We start from the raw sequence: 25,911 nt of genomic DNA, 5'->3' as shown, positions 1-25,911 counted from the left end.
TACTCAGGAGGCTGAGATCTGAAAATCGCAGGTTAAAGCCAGCCCTGGCAGGAAAGTCTGTGAAACTCTCATCTCCAATTAACCATCAGAAAACTGGAAGTGGCACTGTGGCTCAAGTGGCCTTGACCTGAAGAGCTGAGGGACAGCACACAGGCCCAGAGTTCAAACCCCACCACCAACCTGAAAAAAAAAAAGTGTATGTTGGGGGGAACTGCCTGAAGATGTGCTCAAGGTGCTATGTGCCTAGCATACTCTCTCAAAATCTTTTCTAGCTGCAGAAACTAATGAAATACTGAACCACAAGCAATGCAGGTTTAGGAAAAAACATTCTATAGCAACAGTCCTCAAATGATAGCTAAGTGTGTAAGAATTATCCAGAACATGTCAAAATATAGATTCCTAGTGCCAATGTCTTGAGCTGCATCCATTAGCTATAGAAACAGCTCAGAAAAGCCCCTGAGGGATTCTGTGAGTCAAGTTTGTTCTGAAAGATCTCAAATTGCTCTGTGGACAGGGTCAAGTGTCTAGTCACCTCTTTTCCATCTTTTCTGGTTTCAGAATCACAGAAGGCACCACTGAAGATCTCTTATCTCTTCTGACAGGGCTAAGTGAGCTTTCCTCAGTCTCCATGATTTTCAGAGTGGGGACTCGGGTTCTTAGGGTCATTTGACATTCAGATGAAGATTTTTTGTCATCCTCAGCACAAAAGTATGGAACCTCTCCAGTTTTTCCTGGGACTTTAAGCACTGGAGATGAAGCCTTGACTCCATCCAGCTGAGACTTCTTATAAGGTGAGGTAGACTCAAGGAAAACTGCTTTTCTTTTAGTCCTTCCTGGAGAACCCAAGGCAACACACGAAGTCTGCTGGGATATCCTAGTGTTAGGTGTCCTGGGACAATCTAAGACAAGAAACATCACAGATAGTGAGGGAATTTGTACAAAGCAATATACACATTCCCAATCTCATCAGAGCTATACTCATAACTAAAGTTATACTCTAGCCCTTCATCTCATCAGAAGTATACTCATAACTAAAGTTATACCCCAGCCCTGCACTCACAGATATAACTGAGCTATTAAAAAAGCAAAGCAGCTGGGCACTGGTAGCTCACACCTGTAATCCTAGATATTCAGGAGGCTGAGATCTAAGATTCACCATTCAAAGCCAGCCTGGTCAGGAAAGTCCATGAGTTTTTTTTTGTTTTTTGTTTTTTTTTGGTCGGTCATGGGGCTTGAACTCTGGGCTTGGGCGCTGTCTCTGTGCTCTTCAGCTCAAGGTGAGCGCGAAATCTACCTCTTGAGCCACAGCGCCACTTCCGGCTTTCTAGTGGTTTATTGGAGATAAGTCTCATGGACTTTTCCTGCCCGGGCTGGCTTTGAATCATGATCCTCAGATCTCAGCCTCCTGAGTAGCTAGGATTACAGGCGTGAGCCACCGGCACCCAGCTCCATGAGATTCTTATTTCCAATTAACCACCAGAAAACTGGAAGTGGAGCTGTGGCTCAAAAATGGTAGAGTGGCTGGTTGCTGGTGGCTCACACCTGTAATCCTAGATACTCAGGAGGCTGAGATCTGAGGATTGTGGTTCAAAGCTAGCCCGGGCAGGAAAGTCTCTGAGACTCTTATCTCCAATAAACCACTAGAAAATCGGAAGTGGCGCTGTGGCTCAAGCGGTAGAACACTCGCCTTGAGCTGAAGAGCGCAAGGAAAGCGCCCAAGCACAGAGTTCAAGCCCCACGACCGACAAAAAAAAAAAAGGTAGAGTGCTAGCCTTAGTGAAAAAGCTCAGAGACAGTGCCCAGGCCCTGAGTTCAAGCCTCATGATAAACCAAAGGGAAGAAAAAGCTGAGAGAGCAAAGAAGGGGTTATATGGTCAATAAATAAAAGTACTCTTTACCTGATTTATATAACTGTACCCCTCTGTATATCACCTTTATAGTAACAGTTTAAAAAAATTAAAAAGATAAAAAAACAAAAACATGGTGACCATGGTGTTTTATAGCTACAATCTTGGTAGGACTGCAGTCTGAGGCAGCAAAAAAGAGCTCTGTGTGTATATATATATCAAGTAGTAGAACACCTACCTGAGGCCCTAAAAGAAAAACCCAATTGCAAAAAAGAAAACAAAAAGGCTAAAGCATGTACCAGGTCAACAAAAGTTGAATGGTAAATGAGACTCAATCTTGGCCCTCATCCCATAAGGAACTGGTCTGAGATGACAGGCACAAGTATCTACAATGTGAAATAAGTTCCCAATAACACTGAAGGACTAATGAAAACAGTTTGAGAAAAAGGTTAAAACTAAGAAGGGAAAATGAAGAGAGAAGGACAAGTAAGGAGAACAAAGAAGAGATGGCAGACAGTTAGGGGGAAGAAAGCTTAAGCAAAGAATTCACTTGAGCCATGCATGGATATGTGGGACAAAGGCATACAGCACTCAAAGAGCCTGTGTATGAATCATTAAAGTGGCTTTATTCATAATCATCCCAAACTAGGTATACTTTTTCTGGGACTGGAAATGCTACAATAAATCCATACAATGGAGCATACCCTACAATAAAAGTAGCCACATATGTGACAATATGGCAAGTTTCATGCTGTTAAGTAAAAGGAGACTCACACCCACAGACTGTGACTCCAACTTTTTGACATTTCAAAAAAAACGACAAAACATATCGTTGGGTATCAGGAGTTGGGGGGAGGGATGTACGGAGTAGGCTGATTACAAAGGGGAGAATAATCATAGTCCAGAGTGAATCTTTTCTAGTCTTGATATAATGGTGGTTATGTAATCTATGTACTTGTAAAGGCTCACAGAATATAGGCTCAGTATGTGGTGCATTATGATCATATAAAATTATCTTCAGACTAGGTTTATTTACTTATTACTTTTGTGACAGTCCTTGGACTTGAATTCAGGGATTGGGCGCTGTTCCTGAGACTTTTTGCTTAAGGCTAGAGCTATATCATTTGAGCCATAACTCTGCTAGGGTTTTTTTGGTGTTTAACTGGAGATACAAGTCTCAGACTTTCCTGCCTGGGCTGGCTTTGAACCATGATCCTCAGATCTCAGCCTTCTGAGTAGCAAGTACTATAGGCATGAGCCTGGCTCACGATGCCTGGTGCTGGTGCCTGGCTCAGGCTAAGTGTCTAAGTGAATTTGGTATTTAGACTTGGTCCTATCTTTGGAAAATCTGTTCATGAATATGCAAATATTTCAAAATCCAAAACACTTCTAGTTCTAAGAATTTGGAACACTAAAAAGGGAAATGCTACAGTATATAAGTTATAGCTCAATGACTTTAATGTCATCTAGATTGGATTTTATGGTCTTAAAACATGAAACATTGGGCTGTGAAGGTGGTTCAGTGGTAGAATGCTTGCCTTGCATGCATGAGGCCCTAGGTTCGATTCCTCAGCACCACATAAGCCTTGAGGGAGTAGTTTCAGTGAGCATACCTGTTTAATTTTTTTTTTTTTTTTTTTGTGAGTTATGGGGCTTGACTTAGGGCCTGGGTGCTATCCCTGAGCTTTTTCACTCAAGGCTAGGACTCTACCACTTTTAACCACAGTTCCACTTCTGGTTTTCTGATGGTTAATTGGAGAAAAGAGTCATACAGACTCTTCGGCCTGTGCTGGCTTCCAAATGTGATCCTCAGATCTCAGCCTCCTGAGTAGCTAGGATTACAGGCATGAGCCACTGGCATCCAACAATATTTTTTATTTAGTAAAACTTTTAAAACAAAATTGAATACAAATACAAACTGTACACTATTGATAATAATTTATTTTCAAGAGAAAGACAACTAATCTAAGTAACTTTCCTCAGTCTATGGAATATATCCTACAGGGATAATCAGATATAAACCTAGTGAGTTGACTTCTGGTAATTGTGGAACAATTCTATGTCTATCAATATTACTCCTGAGAAGAAGCATTCCTCTTGAAGAACTGATATAATTATGGACTATGGAAGCACCCTATAGTTAGGATTAGAATTGTTAGTATGACTGAGAATTTTTAAATGTATCTATTTCATGGTTCTCTGGGATCAAAAAGCAATGTTATTCCTATAGTAGGGCTCTTGAAGAAAGAGCTGATTTAGAACTTCGCATCACTATTAGAAAAATGCAAATCAAAACCACATCATAAATCAAATAAATCACAATATAAAATCAGGGTTTTTTTTTTTTGGTCCGTCGTGGGGCCTGAACTCTGGGCTCTTCTGAGCTCTTCAGCTCAAGACTAATGCTCTACCACTTGAGCCACGGCGCCCACTTTCGGCTTTTTCTATTTATGTGGTGCTGAGAAATCAAACCCAGGGCCTCATGCATGCGAGGCAAGCATTCTACCACTAAGCCACCTTCCCAGCCCCTGCTCTTAGCTATATATGTAGAATTTTTTTTTAATAGAGGTAGAGCATAGAATGAAAGTTACCAGCTGGGCGCTGGTAGCTCACGCCTGTAATCCTAGCTACTCAGGGGACTGAGATCTGAGGATCTCAACTCAAAGCCAGCCCACACTTTATCTCCAATTAACCACCAGAAAACCGGAAATGGTGCTGTGGCAAAGTGGTAGAGCACTCACCTTGAGCTAAAGAGCTAAGGGACAGCGCCCAGGCCCAGAGTTCAAGTCCCACAACCAAAACCAAAACCAACCCAACAGAATGATAGTTAACAGAGACTAGAGGATATGGGAAAAAATGGATGGGAGAGTTGCTAACTTTAATCTTTAAAAAAGAAAAAGCCAGGTGCTGGTGGCTCCTTATAATCCTAACTGCTCAGGTGGTTGAGATCTGAGGACTGTGGATTGATGCCAGCCTAGGCAAGAAAGTCCTAATCTCCAATTAACAAAAATCTAGAAGTGGAGTCATGGCTCAAGTGGTAGAGCCAAATTAGAGAAAGCGGCCCTGAGTTCAAACCCCAGTTCTCTCGCCCCCCCCCACACACAGAGAAGAGCCCACCACAAAGAGCTACCAATTAATATTATAAGGGTAGATACTACTTAAAAAAATTAAAATTTACATTGACAAGGACACTGCTAACGAGAATGTAAAATGATTCAGCCACTATGTAAAACAATATTGCAGTTCTTTAAAAATGAAAAACAGAGGTGTGTGCCTGTCATCCCAGCAACAAAGGGAAATACAAATTGCAGGGTCAAAGTCCAGGCAATCCCAGGTAATATAAAGTGAGAACCATACCTTGAAAATACCCAACAAAAAAGAAACTGGCTGAGGGGCTCAATTGGTAGAGCATCAGTTCAAACTCTAGTACCATTAAAAAAAAATTATAGGGCTGGGGAAGTAGCTCAGTGGTTGGATTCCTCAGCACCACATAAGCAAAAAGAAAAAAAGCCAGAAGTGGTGCTGTGGCTCAAGTGGTAGAGCGCTAGCCTTGAGCTAAAGACCTGAGGGACAGTGCCCAGGCCCAGAGTTTAGGCCCCACGACTGGACCCCCCCCCAAAAAAATTATAATACAAAGTATTAACACAGAAGAACCTCAAATACATTACAGTAAGTAAAACGAATCAGTCACTAGGGATTAGTCAAATTCATTACAACAAAGAGAATGGTGATTTCCAAAGGATGGGGAGAAGAAGAGGGATCAGGTATTATGGTTTAATGAGCACAAATTTGAAGATGATGGTAATGATTGCAAATTCATGTTAATGTTCTTCGTGTTGGTCCTGGGCTCGAAGTCAAGGCCTTACACTATTGCTTGGCTTTCTAACTGCTGGAGTCCCACCACTTGAGCTATATCTCCAATCTAACAAATGGTTTTAATGCTACTTTAAAATGACAAAACTAATCCTCTATATATTTCACTGCCTATCCAACCAATACCTAGCCCACTGCTATACTAACTCAATACTGTCACATGAATATTTCTCTCTCTCTCTCTGTTGTTATTGTTGGTCCTGGTACTTGAACTCAAGGCCTGGGTGCTATCCTTGAGATTCTTTTTTACCCAAGGATAGCACAATGCCACTTCTGGCTTTTTCTGAGTAGTTACTGGAGATACAAGTCTCACAGCTGGGCACTGGTGGCTCAAGCCTATAATCCTAGCTACTCAGGAGGCTGAGATCTGAGGATTGTGGTTCAAAGCCAGCCCAGAAAAAGTTGGAAGTGGCACTGTGGCTCGAGTGGTAGATCACTAACCTTAAGCAAAAAAGGAGATCAGGGACAGTACCCAGGCCTTGAGTTCAAGCCCCAGGACTGGCAAAAAGAAAAAAAGAAAAAGAAAAAGCGTCTCACAGATTTTCCTCTCTGGTCTGGTTTCAAACCCTGATCCTCAGATCTCAGCCTAATGAGTAGCTAGGATTACAGGCCTGAGCTACTGATGCCCAGCTTGTCAAACAAATATTTAACTGTATCCTTCAATCCAGTATTGCTCACTGCAATTTATTCCATACTTACCGTTAAGCTCCAGCCTTTTCCTTGCATTGGGGGTGACAGGATGAGTGGGAGTTTGGCGAGATTTGGAGGAAGAATGACTTGATTCAATCCTTTTGACCACATGTTCTGCAGTGGTCAAAGAAGGACTTTCTTGTGTCATAGTCTTAGCTTCCAGGGGTTTCTGGCATATAGAGTTAACTCCTTGTAGTTTCTTTAATTCTGCAAGTAGTTCTAAAGACAGTGGTTTAAAATTCTTTTCATTCCAAGACAGTTTTACAAATAGTGTCTTCTCGTGTTTGAGATCCACAGGGAATATTTCATCTGCCGCTAATGCCACTATCTTGAATTTAGGAAGTATAAATGAAAACGGAGATGAAGACAAATTAAGCCAAGATTATCACTTATTAATAGCTTAAGATGTTAATGAAAAGTAAAGAAAATTATTCCTTTTATTTCACTCTTTTAAATGTTTTCTACCTTTGTTTCTTAATTCCTACTATCATCCTTATTTAAATACACATCATCTCATTCTTAGATTATTTCTAGATTTTCCTATACACTACACTGTTTTCATTTCTATTTATTCTACATAATTAGACTAAAATCTCACACAAAAACTTCTTTAAACATGCTCAATAGTTGATAATAGATACCTTTTACACCAAGATGATTGAAACTGATTTTTCAATGTCGTATAAATTCAGCCCACCTCATTGCTCTCATTGGCCAAGCTTGGTTTTTATAGTTCTGTTCGTTTCCACCGTTGTGCTCTGGCTAAAGGTTTGCTCTCTTTGCCCTGCCAAATCTATCCATCCTGTGGCTTCAACTTCTACATCTGCTTTTCCCTCAGTCACTCGTTTAACCCAGAGAAAAATTACCATAGTCATATCACATCTAAGTCTTTCTGCTCAACTCTTAAACCAGGCACCTTAATCACCCTAATGCCACATTTTTCATTTCAATCAAATCCCACTTTGGAAGCCTAAAGTTGCTCCAAGAATAAGCGGTATTTAGTTTTCAAACAAATAGTAACTCGTTATATCCTGATTTATTTTAAAATCCTCTAATACAGATTTGTCTGTAACAACTAGCACTCTTTGTACTCAAGGTCAAGTCTTTATTTCACATGACATATGCAGCCTCACAATACCACTCTAAATATAACTTCCCTCTGGTTAACACATTTGCTAATTTCAGTTCATCCCTAAGGTCATAACTCAAATGTCACTACCTCCAGGAGGCTCCTAACATATATGCTCTCATTAAATAGGTGCTGAGATAAAGCAGAAAGGCAAGCAGAGATGGCAGGAAAAAAAATCATTCCCTTCCATTGGCAAATTAAAACCAGTAATTTTTCTGAGGTCATGAAGTTTAGTACACAAACAGAAGTAAGCTTCAAGACAGAACCCAAGATTAAGGCACTACCTACCTCAACAGGGCCAATGATGGTCTCAGCACTAATGTTGTTATTACAAGCAGGGTAGTCATACCAGAATATCTCCTGTTTATGAGGCTTTCGGCCCAACAAATGCTGTTTTGAGAGAGGGACTTCAGAGAATCGGACAAACCACTGTACTCGAGCACGTTTCTTGAAATGAAGTTTAGAATCTAGGAGAATTAGATAGGAAAGGGAAGATTAAATGTGAAGGCTCGAAGATGAGGACATTTTGTTAAGCACTTCTGGTGTACTAGACACTGCACCAAGTCCTCAATAAGTATTACCTTTAATTTTCATAACCCTATAAGATAGGTACTGGGGCTATGGCTTTTTTTCCCCAAGAACTTCTGATAATTTTTCAAATGTCAAAGGACCAAGCAGCAACAATCTGACTCTACCCTCCAACCACCCTCTTCTCCTGTTGTTTTACTTTTTAATGGCTTTATCAAGGGACAAAGGAATTATGAAAAATGTGTGTGAGATGCTGTCCAATCACAAATCATCAATGGACAAAATTTACAAGTTAATGATTACAAAGACAGCAGGAAAAAAAAAAAAGACATCCTGGCAAGAATTCTAGCAGCAACTACTGATAGGATTCAGGCAAACCTACACTTGTAATCTTCAGCTTTACTATCATTCATATAATCATTTAAATATTATTCATATCATTAATAACTCCAAATGAAAAGATAAACACTCCATAGTATCATCATCACCATCTTCATCTTCTCTCAAGAGAGGGAAGCCACCCAGTACAGAACCACAAGGAATCTGAAATCTGTACGCTAGGTCCACATATCTGCTGTAGTGCTCCACCTAGTGGGTATTAGTTTGATGAGGTTTCTCTCCATCCTGGTCAAATATCCCTTCTAATTGTGTAACATAAAAGATCTTTATCAATTCAGCTCACCTAGTCTTTATGTCTTTATGTTAGGCACAGAAAGTGCCACAGGATCATCTATATAACTCTGGCCATTCCTCTCCTAGGTCCTTAGGGAGAGGTAGCTTGGTTTAGCTTTAAATTCCTCTTTCTTCTTACTCTCCCCTTCAGAGCTCTACCCCAATCCCACCTTCCTGTGTACTCTCTTCATTTGCAGAGGGCTACTGGGCCCTCTACAGTTCAGCACCCTGGAAGAAGCTGAATGGGAGCTTGTAAGCTCTGAGTTGAGACATCTTCCCTTTAGTTTTCTCTGTTCTTGGAGCAGTCATGGTTTCCTGTACTTACTGATCTAGGAAACACTGCCTTTTCTTCCTTTTCACCATATAGACTAAGTTACATATTGCCTCAGCCTCCTAAATGCTAGATACTGTATTAATGGCTGTCTTTCCAAGACTATATATACAAGTTTCCTTCCTCTGAGTAAAACCAAGACACTTGTTTTCCTAACTGAACACCAAATGATATATCTTCCTAATCCAATTTCTCTCCTCCCTTGTAAAGAAGTTTTTGCAATTTTACTTCTTCATGTAAATTAAAGAACAACTTTCATACTGAAAATCACTAATTTTTTTTCTCTTCTTCTTAAACTCATTCTTTCGCTTCATCTCCCAAGTCCTACCTTAATAGCTATTCTTACCCACTACTAAAAATAGTAGAAAACCTAAATTATTTTACCCACTATTGCTCCAGTAAGTAAAGAAGTTTCTGGATGAAGGAGGTAACAGCTAGTGATAATTGGATGTCCTGCATGCACCTGTGAACATACAGCAGCCTTTTCTACCTGCCACATCCCAATTATTTCTAGTAAGGAATGGCTTTCATTCCAGCCCCAAACTCACCGTCTTCAAACAACTCAATCAACTTAGCAACATAAGGTTTTTCATCATCATCTCCTTCAATCAACACAAACTGTCCAACCTGGATGTGAATCTCAGTGGGACAACTTCTTGTTTTCATACTTATTTCTCTAGAAAGTAAACCAGAAATATGTTAGGAAATTCTTGGGGTGGGAAAAGTTCTTTAAATCCTCCCTGAGTACAGAGCAAGGTGTTCTTAAACCAGAAAGTTCCCTAGTTTCTTCACACTAACCAACTCTCCTACTAAGAAACCAAGAGTAGACAACATAGACTAAATAAATTATTTTAGCATGAGTGATTAATCTACAGACCTTAACATGAACTATGAAATCTGCCCAATAACATTAAAAATGTTGAGCTGAGGTAATAGTAACAACATCTCTTATCATCTCCATGAAGTTATACAGAATTCATCTTAAGTAGATGACATTATCATACTATGAGGTTTTAATATCCGACTTCAACTTAGCCCCATGACTATTTATGCTACCGTGTTCTTATAATCAGTGCATGTCTACTGTCCTTCAGTCCTCAATCTGCATTAACTTAAACTGTCTAGATACCTTTTCCTAACAGTTTAGCTAGAGCAGCTGTATTCCCAGCCCAACCAAAGAGCCCTATCACTCACTTGTAGGTTTGGTAGTGAAGCTGTCGATCAAACAATGGCCTGCCAACCCATGAGTATATTTGTCTGGTCTTCTGCCTTGTGGAGTATGGTGTCATGGTTCCTGTGAAAAAGGCTTAATTCAGTTTCTATAACAATGACTCTGATAGAGATTAATATATAGTCAGTTCCTTCCTTCAGTGAGCTCAGCTGTGTGTGTGTGTGTGTGCGCATGCATGCGCGCCAGTTCTTGGGCTTGAACTTAAAATATAGGTGCTATCCCTGAGCATTTGTACTCAAGGCCACGCCTCTACCACTTGAGTCACAGCTCTACTTATAGCTTTTTTGGTGGTGGAGATAAGAGTCTCTCAGACTTGGCTGGGAAGGTAGCTTAGTGGTAGAGTGCTTGCCTAGCATGCATGAAGCCCTGGGTTCAATTCCTCAGTACCAAATAAACAGAAAAGGCCAAAAGAGGCAAAATAAAAAACACGAAAAAAAATTTTTTTAAGTCTCTCACACTTTCCTGCTCAGGCTGGCTTTGAACTGAAATCTTCAGATCTCAGCCTCTTGAGTACCTAGTACTACAAGCATGAGCCACCTGAACACATTTTTAAAAACAAATTAACATGTGCTATGATATAGCATTCTATCAGAAATACAAATCTGCAATAAAAAGACAAGAACCAGGGGCTGAGCCGGGCGCTGGTGGCTCACACTTGTAATTCTAGCTACTCAGGAGGCTGAGATCTGAGGATCGCGGTTCAAAGCCAGCCTGGGCAGGAAAGACCGTGAGACTCCTATCTCCAATAAACCACCAGAAAACCGGAAGTGGCGCTGTAGCTCAAGTGGTAGAGCGCTCGCCTTGAGCTGAAGAGCTGAGGGACAGCACTCAGGCCCAGAGTTCAAGCCCCATGACCGACAAAAAAAAAAAAACCAGGGGCTGGGAAGGTAGCTCAGTGGTAGAGCGCTTGCCTTGCATGCATGAGGCCCTGGGTTCGATTCCTCAGCATCACATAAGCAAAAAAGAAAAAGCCGAAGTGGCACTGTGGCTCAAGTGGTAGAGAGCTAGCCTTGAGCTGAATAGCTGAGGGACAGCTCCCAGGCCCAGAGTTCAGGCCCCATGACCGGACCCCCCCAAAAAAAGACAAGAACCAGGAATATTTTATCAGCACTATAAAGCAATGTAGCTTAAAGTACCTGCCCCCAAGGTAGGACCTCCAAAGCTCTGATTGCCAGCTGATGCTACCACATACTCCTTGCCCTAATGTTTGGCCTTACCTCAGGCCTAAAGTGACAGGCCAAGTGATCTTGGACTGAAATGTTTGAAACTATGAGCCAAAATAAATCATTTTCTTTTTAAGTTATTTCAGGAATTCTGTCACAATGATGAAAAGCAGATTAACACAAAATTTGAAACAATCTCTCAAAATGCTATTAAACTGAAGTTAGGAACCAAAATGTAGCATCTTCAGCACTCCAGATTAATTTTTTGAACTTTTCCTCAGAGAATGACATATATATAGGAGAGTGCATGTGATAAATATAGAACTCAATGAACTCTGCTCTTTCTTGCCTTCACCCATCATTTCATCTCATCCACTCTCAGTGCAGAGACTTCCCAAAAAAGAATGGTGGGGCTGGGAAGGTGGCTCAGTGGTAGAGCACTTGCCTTGCATGCCTGAGGCCCTGTGTTCGATTCCTCAGCACCACATAGAAAAAAGCCGGAAGTGGCGCTGTGGCTCAAGTGGTAGAGCGCTAGCCTTGGGCTGAAGAGCTGAGGGACAGCCCCCAGTCCCAGAGTTCAGGCCCCACGACCGGACCCAAAAAAACCCAAAAAACATTGCAGAGAAGTTTGATAAATCATGCCCTCATGTTAGAAATTCCATTCACCAACCACCTAACAGAAAAAAGCGTATCTTTTTATTCATGTTTTGCAGACTACTAAAATTAAAGGTAACTGCTGCGGTTTAACAAACAGTAGGTCAGGATATGAGTCTCGAATCTTATTCCTCTAGGTTCAGTGGGTTTTTTTGCCCTTGTGTTTTGGGTTGGACCAAGAGGAAGTGAAAAGGTAGAGGGCAGCCCAGAAGCCCGGGGAGGCTTAGTCACCTCGACCAGACTCTTCTCGGGGCTCAACGGTTACCAAAATGAATTACAATCTTATTAAAATGAATTGATAACATCTGCCCCCCGCAACGGTGAAAGCGTTAAAGCTAAGGAGGATAGGATTACCAGTGCTTTTTTTTTTTTTTTTCAAAGGCGGGGCAGACGGGAGGAAAGGCTGAAAGACCAACGCGGAGAGGGTGGGGGAGGAAGGGCGTTGAAAGCAGATAAAGCCTTCCTTCCAAGGAGCGCACTCCCAGTCCCGGGCAGACCCGGCCGTCTTTAAGGCACCCGGAGGTGGGAGCAAGGACCTCTCCTCACGGCCTGGCACCCCGCGGGCGCTCGGTGCGTGAGTGCTGAGTGAATCAGTGACTGAATTTGCGGGGAGCGTCCTCAGCTCCAGAGGCGCACGCCCCAGTCCAGCCCCGCGGGCCGCCGCACTCACCGGCCGCCAAAGTTTCCTTAGGCTGGCTGCAAGCCTCCGCTTCCCACTGCCACCGCCTCGGGAGCTCCAGGGGCTGCAGCAACTCTAACTTGCCCTAGCAGTCGTCCTTTCAGCACGCCACAGCCACAACCGTTCCCAGGCTCCGAACCGCAAGGAAAGACAGGAAAGAAAATTTCGCGCCAAACGGCGTAACCCCGCCCCCAGGCTGCCTCCGTGTGGCGTCATCACCAAGCTCGCCCCGCCTACCCAAGGGCGCTTCACCTACTTCCGGCAATGTGCCTCGACCAGCATTGATTCGCTCGGCGCGCAACTCACGGAAGTTCCAAGCAGTAGCTTCCGGTTCCAAGATGGCCGCCTAAGCAGGGTAGATTTTTTTCCCTTTCTCCCTCAGGAGATATATATATATATATTTTTTTTTTTCTTTAACTTGTGTGTGACGCAGTAAAGGAGTCGACGGAAGTAGGTCTGAAAGCGTTCTAAAATGGCGAACCGTACGGTGAAGGATGCACATAGCATCCATGGTACCAACCCTCAATATCTTGTAGAGAAGATCATTCGGACGCGAATCTACGAGTCCAAGTATTGGAAAGAAGAGTGCTTTGGGCTTACAGGTGAGGAAGACGGCGCGGGCCCCACCTCGGCGGCCGTGTGGCCCTTTTCTACCCGCACTCGGTACGCATAGGACCAACACCTAGGGCTCCTTCTTACTGGAACGGAGCATGTCAGTCATTCGGAAAAACTGAGCGCCTACTGTGTGCCTAGACTTGTGTGGAGCATTGGGGATTCATGAGTCTGATAGAACGTCACATTTAGGTTCTTTGAGTCGTTTCATATAGATTGGTTGCCTGCTGGGTTCCAGTGTTAAGAAATCCTATAAGAGACAACCAACTCGAGCAACAGAAAATTAGCTGGCTCATAACCAAATTCATACTGTCCATAATCTGGCAGTTCCAATATTCCCACGTTCCGGTGCTTGAGAGAAGTCTTCTAGGAAGTCTTCCCATCTTGTGTTCAGATTCTGGTATTAAATGTATGTCGTATGATACTCAGGCTGTGGACCTTGCGCAAGTAAATCACTTTTCGTAGTCTTTTTTTTTTTTTCTTACATGGAATTTGCAGCGATTTATTGTAAGGAATAAGTAATATTAAATACTTACCAGAAGGTCTGGCATGTAGTAATCTTTCAGTCTATATTAGCTATTATCATGGACGTGCACTTCTTCTAATATTGAACTCCTATTGACTACTTAGGACCTCCATACCTTCAGATTTCCCCACTTCCAACCAAGAAAATTATGTCTGACATGACATACTGTTTTTATTTCTTTAGCTGAACTTGTTGTGGATAAAGCCATGGAGTTGAGGTTTGTTGGTGGTGTCTATGGTGGAAACATAAAACCAACTCCCTTTCTATGTTTAACCTTGAAGATGCTTCAGATTCAACCTGAGAAGGATATCATTGTTGAATTTATTAAAAATGAAGATTTCAAGTGAGTGAAATGTTGTTATAAAGTGTAAGTTTTTGTGGTTCAGATTGGGCTTTCAGAGGGGTGCATTCAGCTGGGCACTAGTGGCTTACGCCTATAATCCTAGCTTATAATCCTAGCTACTCAGGAAGCTGAGATCTGAGGATCACAGTTCAAAGCCAGCACAGGCAGGAAAGTCTTATTTCCAATTAACCACCAGAAAACAGGAAGTGGCACTGTGGCTCAAGTGGTGGAACACTAGCCTTGAGCTGAAGAGCTGAGGGGCAGCACCCAGGCCCAGAGTTCAAGCCCCAGGACTGACCCAACAAAAGAGGGGTGCACTCAATGTATCTCATTTCCACAGAGCTCCCCCATGTAGGTTTTTGCTGTTCAGTCCTTGAATTACTTACTTGTTCTGATTGTATTCCCCTTTGAATTTCTTCTCTCCACCTTATTAACTTTTTCCCTCCACAAAGTATTTTTGTTTTTGAAATTTCTTAGGATGTTTTTGGTTTGTTGTTTTAACTGCAGTTGGCAAAGACTTGTATAGTTAATCCACAAATGAGGCAGGCTTATTGTATGTACAGTTAAGCAGAAGGAATGCCTGATGTGTTGGTAGACAATGGATACTGAGCGGTGGAGGAAACAGTATAAGGTGGTAGTTAACATGTTAAATTTATATTCATATCCAGAATTTTATTACTCATGACCTGTGACCTTAAAGTTCCTTAGTGGCTGGACACTGGTGTCTCACGCCTGTAATCCTAGCTACTCAGGAGGCTGAGATTTGAGGATCGCGGTTCAAAGCCAGCCTTGGCAGGAAAGTCTGTGAAACTCTTATCTCCAGTAAACCACCAGAAAACCAGAAGTGGCACTGTAGCTCAAGTGGTAGAGTGCTCGCCTTGAGCTGAAGAGCTGAGGGACAGCTCTCAGGCCCAGAGTTCAAGCTCCATATTTTACCTGTAAAACAGGACAGGGAGAGTAATTCCTACTCAGTTAAAGATATATAAATTAAAGAAGGGAGTGCATGCACTTCAAAACAGTGCCCATTCATTACATGGCAAACATAAAAAAATATCAGTTGCTTTTATTTAATTGTCCTTCATCAAGAAACTCACAGACAAATGTGAGAACAGATATAATAGCTGGTCTTGGAACTGAGGGTGTGACTCAAGTGGTAGAGTATCAGCTGAGAGTGAAAAGCTGAGAGCATAAGATCCCAATTTCAAGTCCCATTACTGGCACATACAAATATACATATACACATACATACTATAAAATGTGTGTATGTGTGCACACATGCGTGCGTACACACATGCTGATCTTGTGCCATACTGTGTTGTGAGGACTTTACATATAGTAATTCATTTCTTTCTTTTTTTTTTTTTGGTCATGGGTCTGGGCCTGGGCAACTGTCCCTGAGCTCTTCAGCTCAAGGTGAGCACTCTACCACTTGAGACACAGCACTACTTCTGGTTTTCAGAATGGTTTATTGGAGATAAGAGTCTCGGGGACTTTTCTGCCTGGGCTGGCTTTGAACCACAATCCTCAGATCTCCTCCTGAGTAGCTAGGATTACAGGTATGAGCCAGCAGCGCTTGACTTTCATTTTTACACTAGCACTTAAATCCTTTTTTTTTTTTTTTTTTGGTCAGTTATGGGTACTGTCCCTGAGCAATTCAACTCAAGGCAAGCACTCTACCCCTTGAGTCACAGTGCCACTTTCGGTTTTCTGGGAGATAAGAGTCTCACTACTTTTTTTTTGTTGTTGTTCAGCCGTGGGGCTTGAACTCTGGCCCTGGGCGCTGTCCCTCAGCTCTTCAGCTCAAGGCTAATGCTCTACCACTTGAGCTACAGCGCCACTTCTGGTTTTTCTGGTGGTTATTGGAGATAGGAGTCTCACAGTCTCTCCTGCCCGGGCTGGCTTTGAACCTCGATCCTCAGATCTCAGCCTCCTGGAGTAGCTAGGATTATAGGCGTGAGCCACCCGTGCCCAGCTCTGTTCCTATTTTACATTTGCTTACCAGCCCTGAAGTTCTGAGTTTAATCTCTAGGACTGCCACCAAAACTAGAGGATCAAACTTTCCTTTAGATCCTATATTCTTTGCTATATTACTTTGTTCCTCACACAAAGAAACTCAAAGTTTCTTTGTGAAGAAGTGTCCAAGTGAAGATTTGAGTAAGTAGCTAGATATAGGAGATAAGAGAAAAAGAAGGAATCTTACAAAAAGTTGATGGGAAATAGCTTTGATAGGTACTTAATAGGCACTACATACTATGCATAGTATTTTATTTTTCCTTACATTTGCTATTTCATACACTAAGCCAGTAATTAGGTAGCATCATTTTATAAAGATTGATAAGTAATTTGCTCATTATCACTGTAAATTATAGAATCAGAATTTTCAGAACTCACAGGACTGGCTATCTGTACTTGTTCTGGTATAGTTATTAAATATGTGTTATACCTTCTGTTGTTATAATCATTGTCTTACTAGTGCTGGTAGTTCACACTTGGGAGAAATCCTAACTACAAGGGAGGCTGAGATCCAAGGATTATGGTTTGAAGCCATCCTGTAGTAAATTTCTAATTAAGATACAAGAATTAAAAAAAAAAAAAAAAGAAACAGAAATGGTGCTGTGGCTCAATTGGTAGAGCACTATCCTTGAGCACAGAAGCTCAGGGACAGCGCCCAGGCCCTAAGTTTGAGCCCAGGGATAGGCATGTGTGTCTTCACATGTGTGTGTATGCGTGCGTGCACGTGCGTGCGTACAGACACGGCCAGCATCTCATTTATTTTAATATAATCTTCTGAATTAAACTTTACAGGTGATATATTTGAAAGTTGAGTACCATGTACCAAATTTCCACTGCTAATATTTGATAGAATAGGAACTTCAATTCAGGATTCCATATCTTAGCTATCTTTTATTCTTTTATATCTTCAAATTGCAGCTTTTTTGTCTATCAAGAAGGAACAATACATTATTCAGTTGCTATAATAAGAAAAACAAATTGTAAAACATAGGAATTTCTTAGGAAGGTCTATCATTTTACTGTCATTTCTCTGTCAGGTATGTCCGCATGTTGGGGGCACTTTACATGAGGCTGACAGGCACCGCAATTGATTGCTACAAGTATTTGGAGCCTTTGTACAATGACTATCGAAAAATCAAGAGCCAGAATCGAAATGGAGGTGAGTATGATGCCCGATCTCTGGACTATTCTTCCTAAGTGAATTTTTCTTGGCATCAGTGTCTCAACTCTCAGATTATAACATAAAAGGTATGTTGCTCTTCATCTGCGTTAATGTAGTTTCTTACCTCTCTCTCAGAGAATATTAGCTCCAGTGTTAGTTTCTGTTTGACTATATCCAATTAGCCCCTGGTTGCTACACTTTCCAACTGTATTTTATCTTAATCATTGCCTGGTATCATGTGCATCTTCCTCACATGTTCCATCCCACAAACTGTAGATCCAGAGTACTATTATAACCCATCCAAATATTACATCATCACAGTTATTTCTTTTTTTCTTTTTTTGCCAGTCCAGGAACTCTTGGCCTGTGCACTGTCTCTAAGATTCTTTTGCTAGTGGTAGGGCTAGTGCTCTACCACTTGAACCACAGTGCCACTTCCAGCTTTTTCTGAATAGTTTATTGGAGATAAGAGTATCATAGACTTTCCTGCCCAGCTGGCTTCAAACTGTAATCCTTAGATCTCAGCCTCCTGTGTAGCCAGGATTAAAGGTTTGAGCCACCAGCACCTAGCTTGTCACATTTTTTTTCTACTGGCCTCTTGTCTAGAACTGTATTCCGTACTGCAGAGTATAGACTAAATGTAAGAATGTCACTTAAAATCTAATGATACATTTTTTTAATTCATAAAGAGACACTTTTTATGCTAAGGATATTAAGTGCCATTGGTATGCTAGGACTTGTATAATGGAAATACCATGGTGAACAAGATGGATACGAACATTGTCATTTGGAGTTACTTAGGATTGTCATATAAAAATAAAATAGGATTTCTCAATATGTTGATATTGTGGTCCTGATAGCTTTTTGCTATGTGGGTTGTCTTGTCACTGTTGAATATTTAGCAGCATCCCTGGCCACTCTCCATCAGGTACAGGTAGCACTTTCTGTAAGAAGGGTACAAAATTGGTTGAAGTTGAAAACCCACTAAACTAAGATGATAAATACTATGGAAGTTTTTTAAAGCTGACAATGTGTCAAAAAAGATAAGTGTTTTATATTCAGAAACATTGTGAGTTCATGTGATAAGTTATGTGACAGTTATAGGATCTGTTAAAATTACCTTGAGTTACAAGATTACCCATACATAATCTGGACTATTGTACCTTATGACAGCTTCATTCATCCCTTACGTCTTTGCTTCTAAGCCCAGACTGTAGATGGCCTCATATAAAGTCTTCCAATTGTTTTTCTTTTTTGTTACCTAATATGTTATTTTCAGGTTGCTTGAGTTACTGATTTTTTCTTTCAGAATTTGAACTGATGCATGTAGATGAGTTCATTGATGAATTACTGCACAGTGAGAGAGTCTGCGATATTATTCTTCCCCGGCTCCAGGTAAGATACAAGGTTTATTGTTGGGGGTCACCCTTTCCCTCCATGATGGAAATAAGAGAGACAAACCCAGATATATATAACATTAAAGCCCTGACTCTTACAAATTGTCTTAATAAGTACTCTTTTTATCTATGAAAATGATAGAGAAGTCCAGCCCAGTGCCTCAAACCTGCAATACTAACTACTTGGAACGTAGAGGTCAGTAGATTATGGTTCAAGACTGGGCAGGGCATAAAGCATAAAGTTTGTAAAACTCCCATCTCAATCAATGGCTGGAATGTTGATATGTGCCTGCTACCCTAGTGACAAAGGGAAGCACAAATAGGAGGATTACACTCTAGGCTGGTTTGAGCATAAAGTGAGATGCTGTCTTGAAATAACCAACATAAAACGGGTCTGGCTGTGTGGTTCAAATGGTATAGTGCCTACCTCATGAGTATGAGGCACTGGTCATATTCAACTATTCTCCCCCCCAAAAAATAAATAAAAAATAAAAGTGATAGAGGAAGAGAGGAAAGCAGATAAAATACCTGAGGATAGAGTTTTAAGGGTAAATAGTTAAAATAGGAAATTTTTCTTTTCTGATATGTTATAGCAAGGCTACCATAGCTAGAGTAGAGGTTTCTAAACTTTGTGAGATTTTTTTTCCCAATTGTTATGCCTATAAAGAGTAAGGCTAGGGGCTGGGAAGGTGGCTCAGTGGTAAAGCGCTTGCCTTGCATGCCTGAGGCCCTGGGTTTGATTCCTCAACACCACATAAACGAAAAGAAAAAAGCCGGAAGTGGCGCTCTGGCTCAAGTGGTAGAGCGCTAGCCTTGAGCTGAAGAGCTGAGGGACAGCGCCCAGGCCCAGAGTTCAGGCCCCACGACCGGACCCTCCCCCCCCCCAAAAAAAAAAAAAAGAGTAAGGCTATAAAACAGATAAGATTAGGTTGCATTCTGAAATTAAGCATTTTTTTGGTCTTTTTTTTTACTTGGCTTATTTATGACTACATTTTATTGCTGGACAGTTCTTCATTGTGTGCAAACATCACAGTTTGGGTAGCAATTTATCTGTTTATACAGATCTGAGATCAGTATTCAAAAATCAACTATCTTGCTGGGCACTGGTGGCTTATGCCTTTAATCCTACCTACTCAGGAAGCTAAGATCTGAGGATCACAGTTTGAAGCCAGCCTGAGCAGTAAAGTGGTTCTTTTCTCCTGTTAACTACCCAAAAGCCAAAACTAGAGCTGTGTAAAGTGGTACTGTGCTAGCCTGGAGCAGAAAAGCTCAGGTCAAGCCCTAGGACTGGCACAAAAAGCAAAAAAAGCATCAGTGGAATAAAATTAAGGAGCCTAAAATAAACGTTTGCATACACAGACATTGGTTTTCTAAAGATATGTGAGGGTAATACTATTGAGAAGTGACAGTCTCTCCTGCACTGGTGCAGGAACAATTTAGTGTCCATATGCATACAAGTGAACCTCTGTCCTTTGTTCACACTATTTCAAGTAAAAAGTACTTGAAGGGAATCATAGACTTAAATATGAATGCAAAGACTGAAGAGTTCTAACAAGTTCCTTGTGATTGATAAACTTTTCTCTTGACAATAAAAAAATGGGAAAATAATCACAAGATTATATTTACATAGAATTCACTGGTTAAACTTCCTTAATTTGAAATATTCCAAAATCTAAAACATTTTGAGCATCAACATGACATTCTAAAAGTTATTTGTTTTTTGTTGGTTGTGGGGCTTGAGCTCTGGGCCTGGGCACTGTCCCTGAACCTATGCATGCTCAAGGCTAGAGCTCTACCACTTGAGCCACAGTGCCACTTCACTTTTTCTGTTTATGTGGTACTGAGCAATTGAACCCAGGGCTTCATGCATTCTAGACAAGCACTTTACCACTAAGCCACATTCTCAGCCCTACAGTTTACTTTTTATTGCCCGGAAACCATATGTTCATCTATAAGTGTGAATAGATGAAAATACTGTGACATATACTGACAATGGTATACTACTCAGAAATAAAAATTAAGTGTTGATATAGTAACAGATGAACTACAGAGTAATTATGGTGAATGAAAAAAATCTTCGTAAGTGAAATTGGGTGCTGGTGGCTCATGCTTATAATCCTAGCTACTAAGGAGGCTGAGATCTGGGAATAGCAATTTGAAGACAGCTTGGGCAGACTAAGACTTTTTTTGGTGTATGCCTAGACTGCCTTCAAACCACAATTCTTTTTTTTTTTTTTGCCCGCTGTGGGGAACTCTGGGCCTTTGCGCTGTCCCTCAGCTCTTCAGCTCAAGGCGAGTGCTCTACCACTTGAGCTATAGCACCACTTCTGGTTTTCTGGTGGTTTATTGAGATAAAGAGTTTCACGGACTTTCCTGCCAGGGCTGGCTTTGAACCGCAATCCTCAGATCTCAGCCTCCTGAGTAGCTAGGATTACAGGCGTGAGCCACCGGTGCTTGGCCAAACCATAGTTCTTATATCTCAGCCTTCTGAGTAGCTAGGATTGCAGATGTGAGCCACCAGTGCCTAGCTCAAATTGGACTCTTATCTTGAATTTGGCTTTTCTGTCAGACCCGGAAGTCTAGTATTGGGGCTTCAGGATGTAAAGGAGATAGAAAGGAACCCTAAATTCATTATGTTCTCTAGAAACGCTATGTGCTAGAGGAAGCTGAGCAACTGGAACCTCGAGTTAGTGCTCTAGAAGAAGACATGGATGATGTGGAGTCCAGTGAAGAGGAAGAAGAAGAAGATGAGAAGGTGAGGCACTTGAGAGTGTAAAGGTGGAGGGGGTTGGGAATGGTTATCTTTTGTTTCTGCTTCCAGGTTTGTTTTTCAACTTGAACAACAAAAATACTTTTAAAAAGTTTTTTAGGAGGGCTGGGAAGGTGGCTCAGTGGTAGAGCGCTTGCCTTGCATGCATGAGGCCCTGGGTTCGATTCCTCAGCACCACATAAGAAAAAAGAAAAAAGCCGGAAGTAGCGCTGTGGCTCAAGTGGTAGAGCGCTAGCCTTGAGCTGAAGAGCTGAGGGACAGCGCCCAGGCCCAGAGTTCCGGACCCAAAAAAAAAGTGTTTTTTAACTATGAGCTTTAGAGTCCAATAGTCCTTAATTCATAAGTCGAGAGGATGTTCTTGTTTTTTCTTTGGGTGCTGGGATTAACACAGCCTCTCCCATTCACTGTACTAGGCTACTGTTATATTTTTTAAAGGAATGTGTTCGTTTTCATATATATTTTCACCCACCCTGAAAAGCAGTTTCCTACTGCTGAGCTAGGACACTTAGATTTATGTAATTGTAACATGGTTCTTTTTCATATCTATTTATCATGCTCCTTCTATTCTTATATCCGTAACTATTGTTTTTTCCCCTCTGTTCGTCTTTAAGAATTTACACTTACACTCATTACCAATTACTCTTTAAAAAAAAAAAATTTGGTCAGTTGTGAGGCTTGAACTCAGGTGCTAAGCATCGTCCCTGAGCTTTTCCACTCAAGGCTAGTGCTCTACCACTTTGAACCACATCACCACTTCATTTTCTGGTGGTTAATTGGAAATAAGAATCTCATAGCCAGGCACCAGTGGCTCACACCTGTAATCCTAGCTACTCCCTGTAATCCTAGCTACTCCGAGGCTGATATCTGAGGATCATGGTTCAAAGTCAGTCTGGGCAGGAAAGTCCATGAGACTCGTATCTCCAATAAACTACTCAGAAAAACCAGAAGTGGCGCTGTATCTGGAGTGGTAGAGCACTCACCTTGAGCTAAAGAGCAGAACGATAGTGCCCAGGCCCAGAGTTCAAGCCCCAGGACAACCAAAAAAAAAAAAAGAATCTCACTTTCCTGCCTAGGCTGGCTTCAAATTGTGATCCTCAGATCTCAGTCTCCTTAGTAATTAGGATTACACCAACACTTGGCACCAATTACTCTTGAGATTTTAAGTAAATACTCAAAAGACAAAACATCTTAAATCTACCCTCTTCCAAAACAATGCAAGGGACCATATTCAGTCACTTTGTGATTAGCCTTATTGATGTGCTTTTTCTTTTAACATTGGAAATTCACCTTAAAATATGCATTATAATGATTTTTTTTGGGGGGGGGGGTCATGGGCTTGAACTCTGGGCCTAGGCACTGTTCTTGAGCTCTTCAGCTCAAGGCAAGTGCTCTACCACTTGAGCCACAGTGCCACTTCCTGTTCTCTGGTGGTTAATTGGAGATAAGAGCCTCAAGGACTTTCCTGTCCAGGCTGGCTTTGAACCTCAGTCTTCAGATCTCAGCCTCCTGAGTAGCTAGGATTACAGGCATGAGCCACCAGCACCAGCTTATAACTAATTTCTTACTGTACTTACAGAATATCTCAGAATGACAGTACCAACACTAGGATGATAAAAGATTATTGGAACGTTTATTTGTTGGTAGTTTTTTTTGTTTTTGTTTTTTTTTTATTGTGAAAATACCGTACAGAGGGGTTACAATTACTTGGACAAGATAATGAGTTCATTTCTTGTCAAGCATTGTTGCCTCCTCCTTTGTTTCCCCTTCCCATCCCTTCCCATCTCCCCCTCCCTCCTCCCCTGACCTTGGTAGTTTTTTGTTTTGTTTTGTTTTGTTTTGTCAAGGTTATTTCCCTATATAATCAAATCACTATGTTGTAAAATCACTTGGGACAGGATAGAGAGAAGACTGTAAAGTGGGTTACTGAGTTGCTGTTTTTAGCTTACCCATCTGTCTTATTTCCAGCTGGAAAGAGTACCATCACCTGATCACCGCCGGAGAAGTTACCGAGACTTGGATAAGCCCCGGCGATCTCCTACATTGCGCTACAGGAGGAGTAGGAGTCGGTCACCCAGAAGGTCAGGTTCAAGTTGGCCCCCTTCAGGAAAACTAACCATTAGAGCTTATAAGTTTGATTTCAGGGAAGGAAAAATGCCAGTCTTTGGAAAACAACCATAAAAACTATTTTTGTTGTTCTTCCTAAATGTGTAGTTACTGATACAAGCTTGGCTTCAGTACACAGTGAAGTAGGAGCTAGCTGTTTCATGCAAGTGTTTTTCCAACACATGGTCAATCCAAAGTGAGTAAGTGTGCTAAAAAGTTACAGTTAGAGGACATGGATAAGAGAAAAGTTAAGAGGAACAATCAGGACCAATGGGATAAATCCTCACCCCAGAAAAAATTGGAACCATTTTTACAACATACAACATCCAGTGCACTAAGCTAGGCTCTCCTCTGTCTTTCCTTTCTCTGTAGGCGGAGTCGATCACCCAAAAGAAGAAGGTAGGCCATCATTCATTACTTGGAGAGGGTATAATATTATGATATACTGCCAAATAGATCTGGTGAATGATCAGTCTTTTCCACAGCCCCTCCCCCCGCCGAGAAAGGCATAGGAGCAAGAGTCCAAGACGTCACCGAAGCAGGTCCCGAGATCGAAGGCACAGATCCCGTTCCAAATCTCCAGGTATAGCATTTAGGCCTTTTGCTGCTGCTTGTTTTAACAAAGAAATATAAGGGGGAACAGTTAGCCTTCTTCAGTACAGGAAATGAAGTACAGAAAAAGGAGATGGACACAAAATTTGAAAATTAGTGTTCAATCTGACATGAGTTCTGTAGAGCTGTGCACCAGTGGCTCATGCCTTTAATCCTAGCTTCTAAGGAGCTGAGATCTGAGTGTTTTGAGCCAGCCTGGGCAGGAAAGTCTAGGGGACTCTGATCTCCAATTAACTGCCAGAAAACTAGAAGTGGTGCTGTGGTTCAAATGGTAGAGTGTTAGCCTTAAGCAAAAGGAGCTCAGGGATAGCTCCCAGGCCCAGAGTTCAAGCCCCAGGACTGGCAAAAAAAAAAAGAGAGAGAGAGCGAACTCTGAAAATATGATGGGTTTCACTTTTTCATTTGATATTATAGGAATACGGCTTAACTTTGGGAAAAAACAGTGTTGGGTTTATGAAATTAGTCATAAAGTTCTGAGTGTATGGGGTTTCATTAGTAAATTCCAAATAGTGAGGTGACCTCGACCAGAGATGGAACAACAGCACAGGCCAAAAAAATACAAAGCCAAAGGGAGGATTGGTGGGGAAGGAGAAAATTTCAGTTAGCTCTGACTCATCAAATAACTTTTTCTTCCCCAGGTCATCACCGTAGTCACAGACATAGAAGCCACTCAAAGTCTCCTGAAAGGTATGATTTGATCTCTCTTTTAAGAATTGAAAGCAGGCACTGGTGGCTCATACCTGTAACTATAGCTACTCAAGAAGCTGAAATATGAGGATTATGGTTCAAAGCTAACCCAGCCAGGAAATTCTGTGAGACTCTTTTCTTCTTCTAACCAGCAAAAGGCCCCAAGTAGAGACGTGAGTTAATTTGGTAGAGCACCATTCTTGAGTGAAAAAGCCAAACGAGAATGTAAAGCCCTGAGTTCAAGCTCCAGTACAACAGCAAAAATAAATTTAAACCTTTTCTCAGAAATTAAAGTCCTATTTACAACTAACTTGGACCTGAACTTTCTTGTTTTGATAGGGATATTGAAAATCCTTTAAGACAAAAATAGGCTTTTTGTCCTGGGCATTGATAGGATTGTTTCTGTTTTGAAATTTTTTTGGGGGGGGCGGTCTGGATAGGATTATAGCTTTGGAGAATGGATGAGATGTGATCTAGGGGGATCTGGGTTTTAAGAGCCAACTTTTAAAATGCAATAGTTGTGTGACCTTGGAGAAGTTACTTTCATTAGAAACATCTAGGATCATACAGTATTAGATGCACTCTTAACCTTTAAAGAAGTAATTTCCTTAGTAGTATATTTTAAATAGTAATACCTGGGCTCAGAGTATTGCTCTGAATCATTAAAAATAAAAAAAAAATTACACATCAAATATATTGGGTGTCATAGTAATTCTTCCTTATATTTTCTTTAAGATTTCTATGTATTCCATTTCAGGTCTAAGAAAAGCCATAAGAAGAGCCGAAGAGGAAATGAGTAATGGACTCAGTTTGGTTTTAGTCCAAATGGGCTCCTGTGGATATGAAGTTAATCTGTTTAAATGGAAAGATTAAGATCTTCGCTCCAGGC

General features: G+C 41.3%; 2 protein-coding genes across 2 annotated transcripts in view; one reads left to right on the top strand and one right to left on the bottom strand.

Moving 5' to 3' along the window:
• Positions 1-12,943, bottom strand: part of Orc1 (origin recognition complex subunit 1) — a 28,535-nt gene extending 15,592 nt beyond the window's left edge. The window contains exons 1-6 of the mRNA XM_069987225.1: positions 12,789-12,943; positions 10,265-10,364; positions 9,619-9,746; positions 7,828-8,006; positions 6,420-6,738; positions 533-899 (exon numbers count right to left, since the gene is read on the bottom strand). Of these exons, the coding sequence (XP_069843326.1) occupies positions 533-899; positions 6,420-6,738; positions 7,828-8,006; positions 9,619-9,746; positions 10,265-10,359 (1,088 nt within the window). The 5' untranslated portion in view covers positions 10,360-10,364; positions 12,789-12,943. The remainder of the gene's footprint in view (positions 1-532; positions 900-6,419; positions 6,739-7,827; positions 8,007-9,618; positions 9,747-10,264; positions 10,365-12,788) is intronic.
• Positions 12,944-13,106: 163 nt separating this feature from the next.
• On the top strand, positions 13,107-25,911 carry Prpf38a (pre-mRNA processing factor 38A). The gene is made up of 10 exons (XM_069987221.1): positions 13,107-13,399; positions 14,119-14,278; positions 17,329-17,450; positions 18,763-18,848; positions 21,495-21,605; positions 23,586-23,698; positions 24,096-24,122; positions 24,209-24,306; positions 24,974-25,022; positions 25,780-25,911. The coding sequence occupies exons 1-10, from the start codon at positions 13,270-13,272 to the stop codon at positions 25,820-25,822; spliced, it is 939 nt and encodes a 312-aa protein (XP_069843322.1). The 5' UTR covers positions 13,107-13,269; the 3' UTR covers positions 25,823-25,911.

The sequence above is a fragment of the Dipodomys merriami genome, unplaced genomic scaffold, assembly GCF_024711535.1.
Source record: "Dipodomys merriami isolate MVZ:Mamm:240054 unplaced genomic scaffold, mDipMer1.0.p SCAF_34, whole genome shotgun sequence".
NCBI classification, from domain to species: domain Eukaryota; kingdom Metazoa; phylum Chordata; class Mammalia; order Rodentia; family Heteromyidae; genus Dipodomys; species Dipodomys merriami.
The sequence above is the reverse complement of the archived record's forward strand: the minus strand, read 5'-3'. Positions and strand labels throughout refer to the sequence as shown.

Bases quoted from the DNA above. Each gene is read 5' to 3' on its own strand.
- Prpf38a (XM_069987221.1), top strand. From the start codon at position 13,270: ATGGCGAACCGTACGGTGAAGGATGCACATAGCATCCATGGTACCAAC. The intron at 21,606-23,585 runs GTGAGGCACTTG...TCTTATTTCCAG, and splicing joins AAGAAGAAGAAGATGAGAAG to CTGGAAAGAGTACCATCACC. The intron at 23,699-24,095 runs GTCAGGTTCAAG...CTTTCTCTGTAG, and splicing joins AGGAGTCGGTCACCCAGAAG to GCGGAGTCGATCACCCAAAA.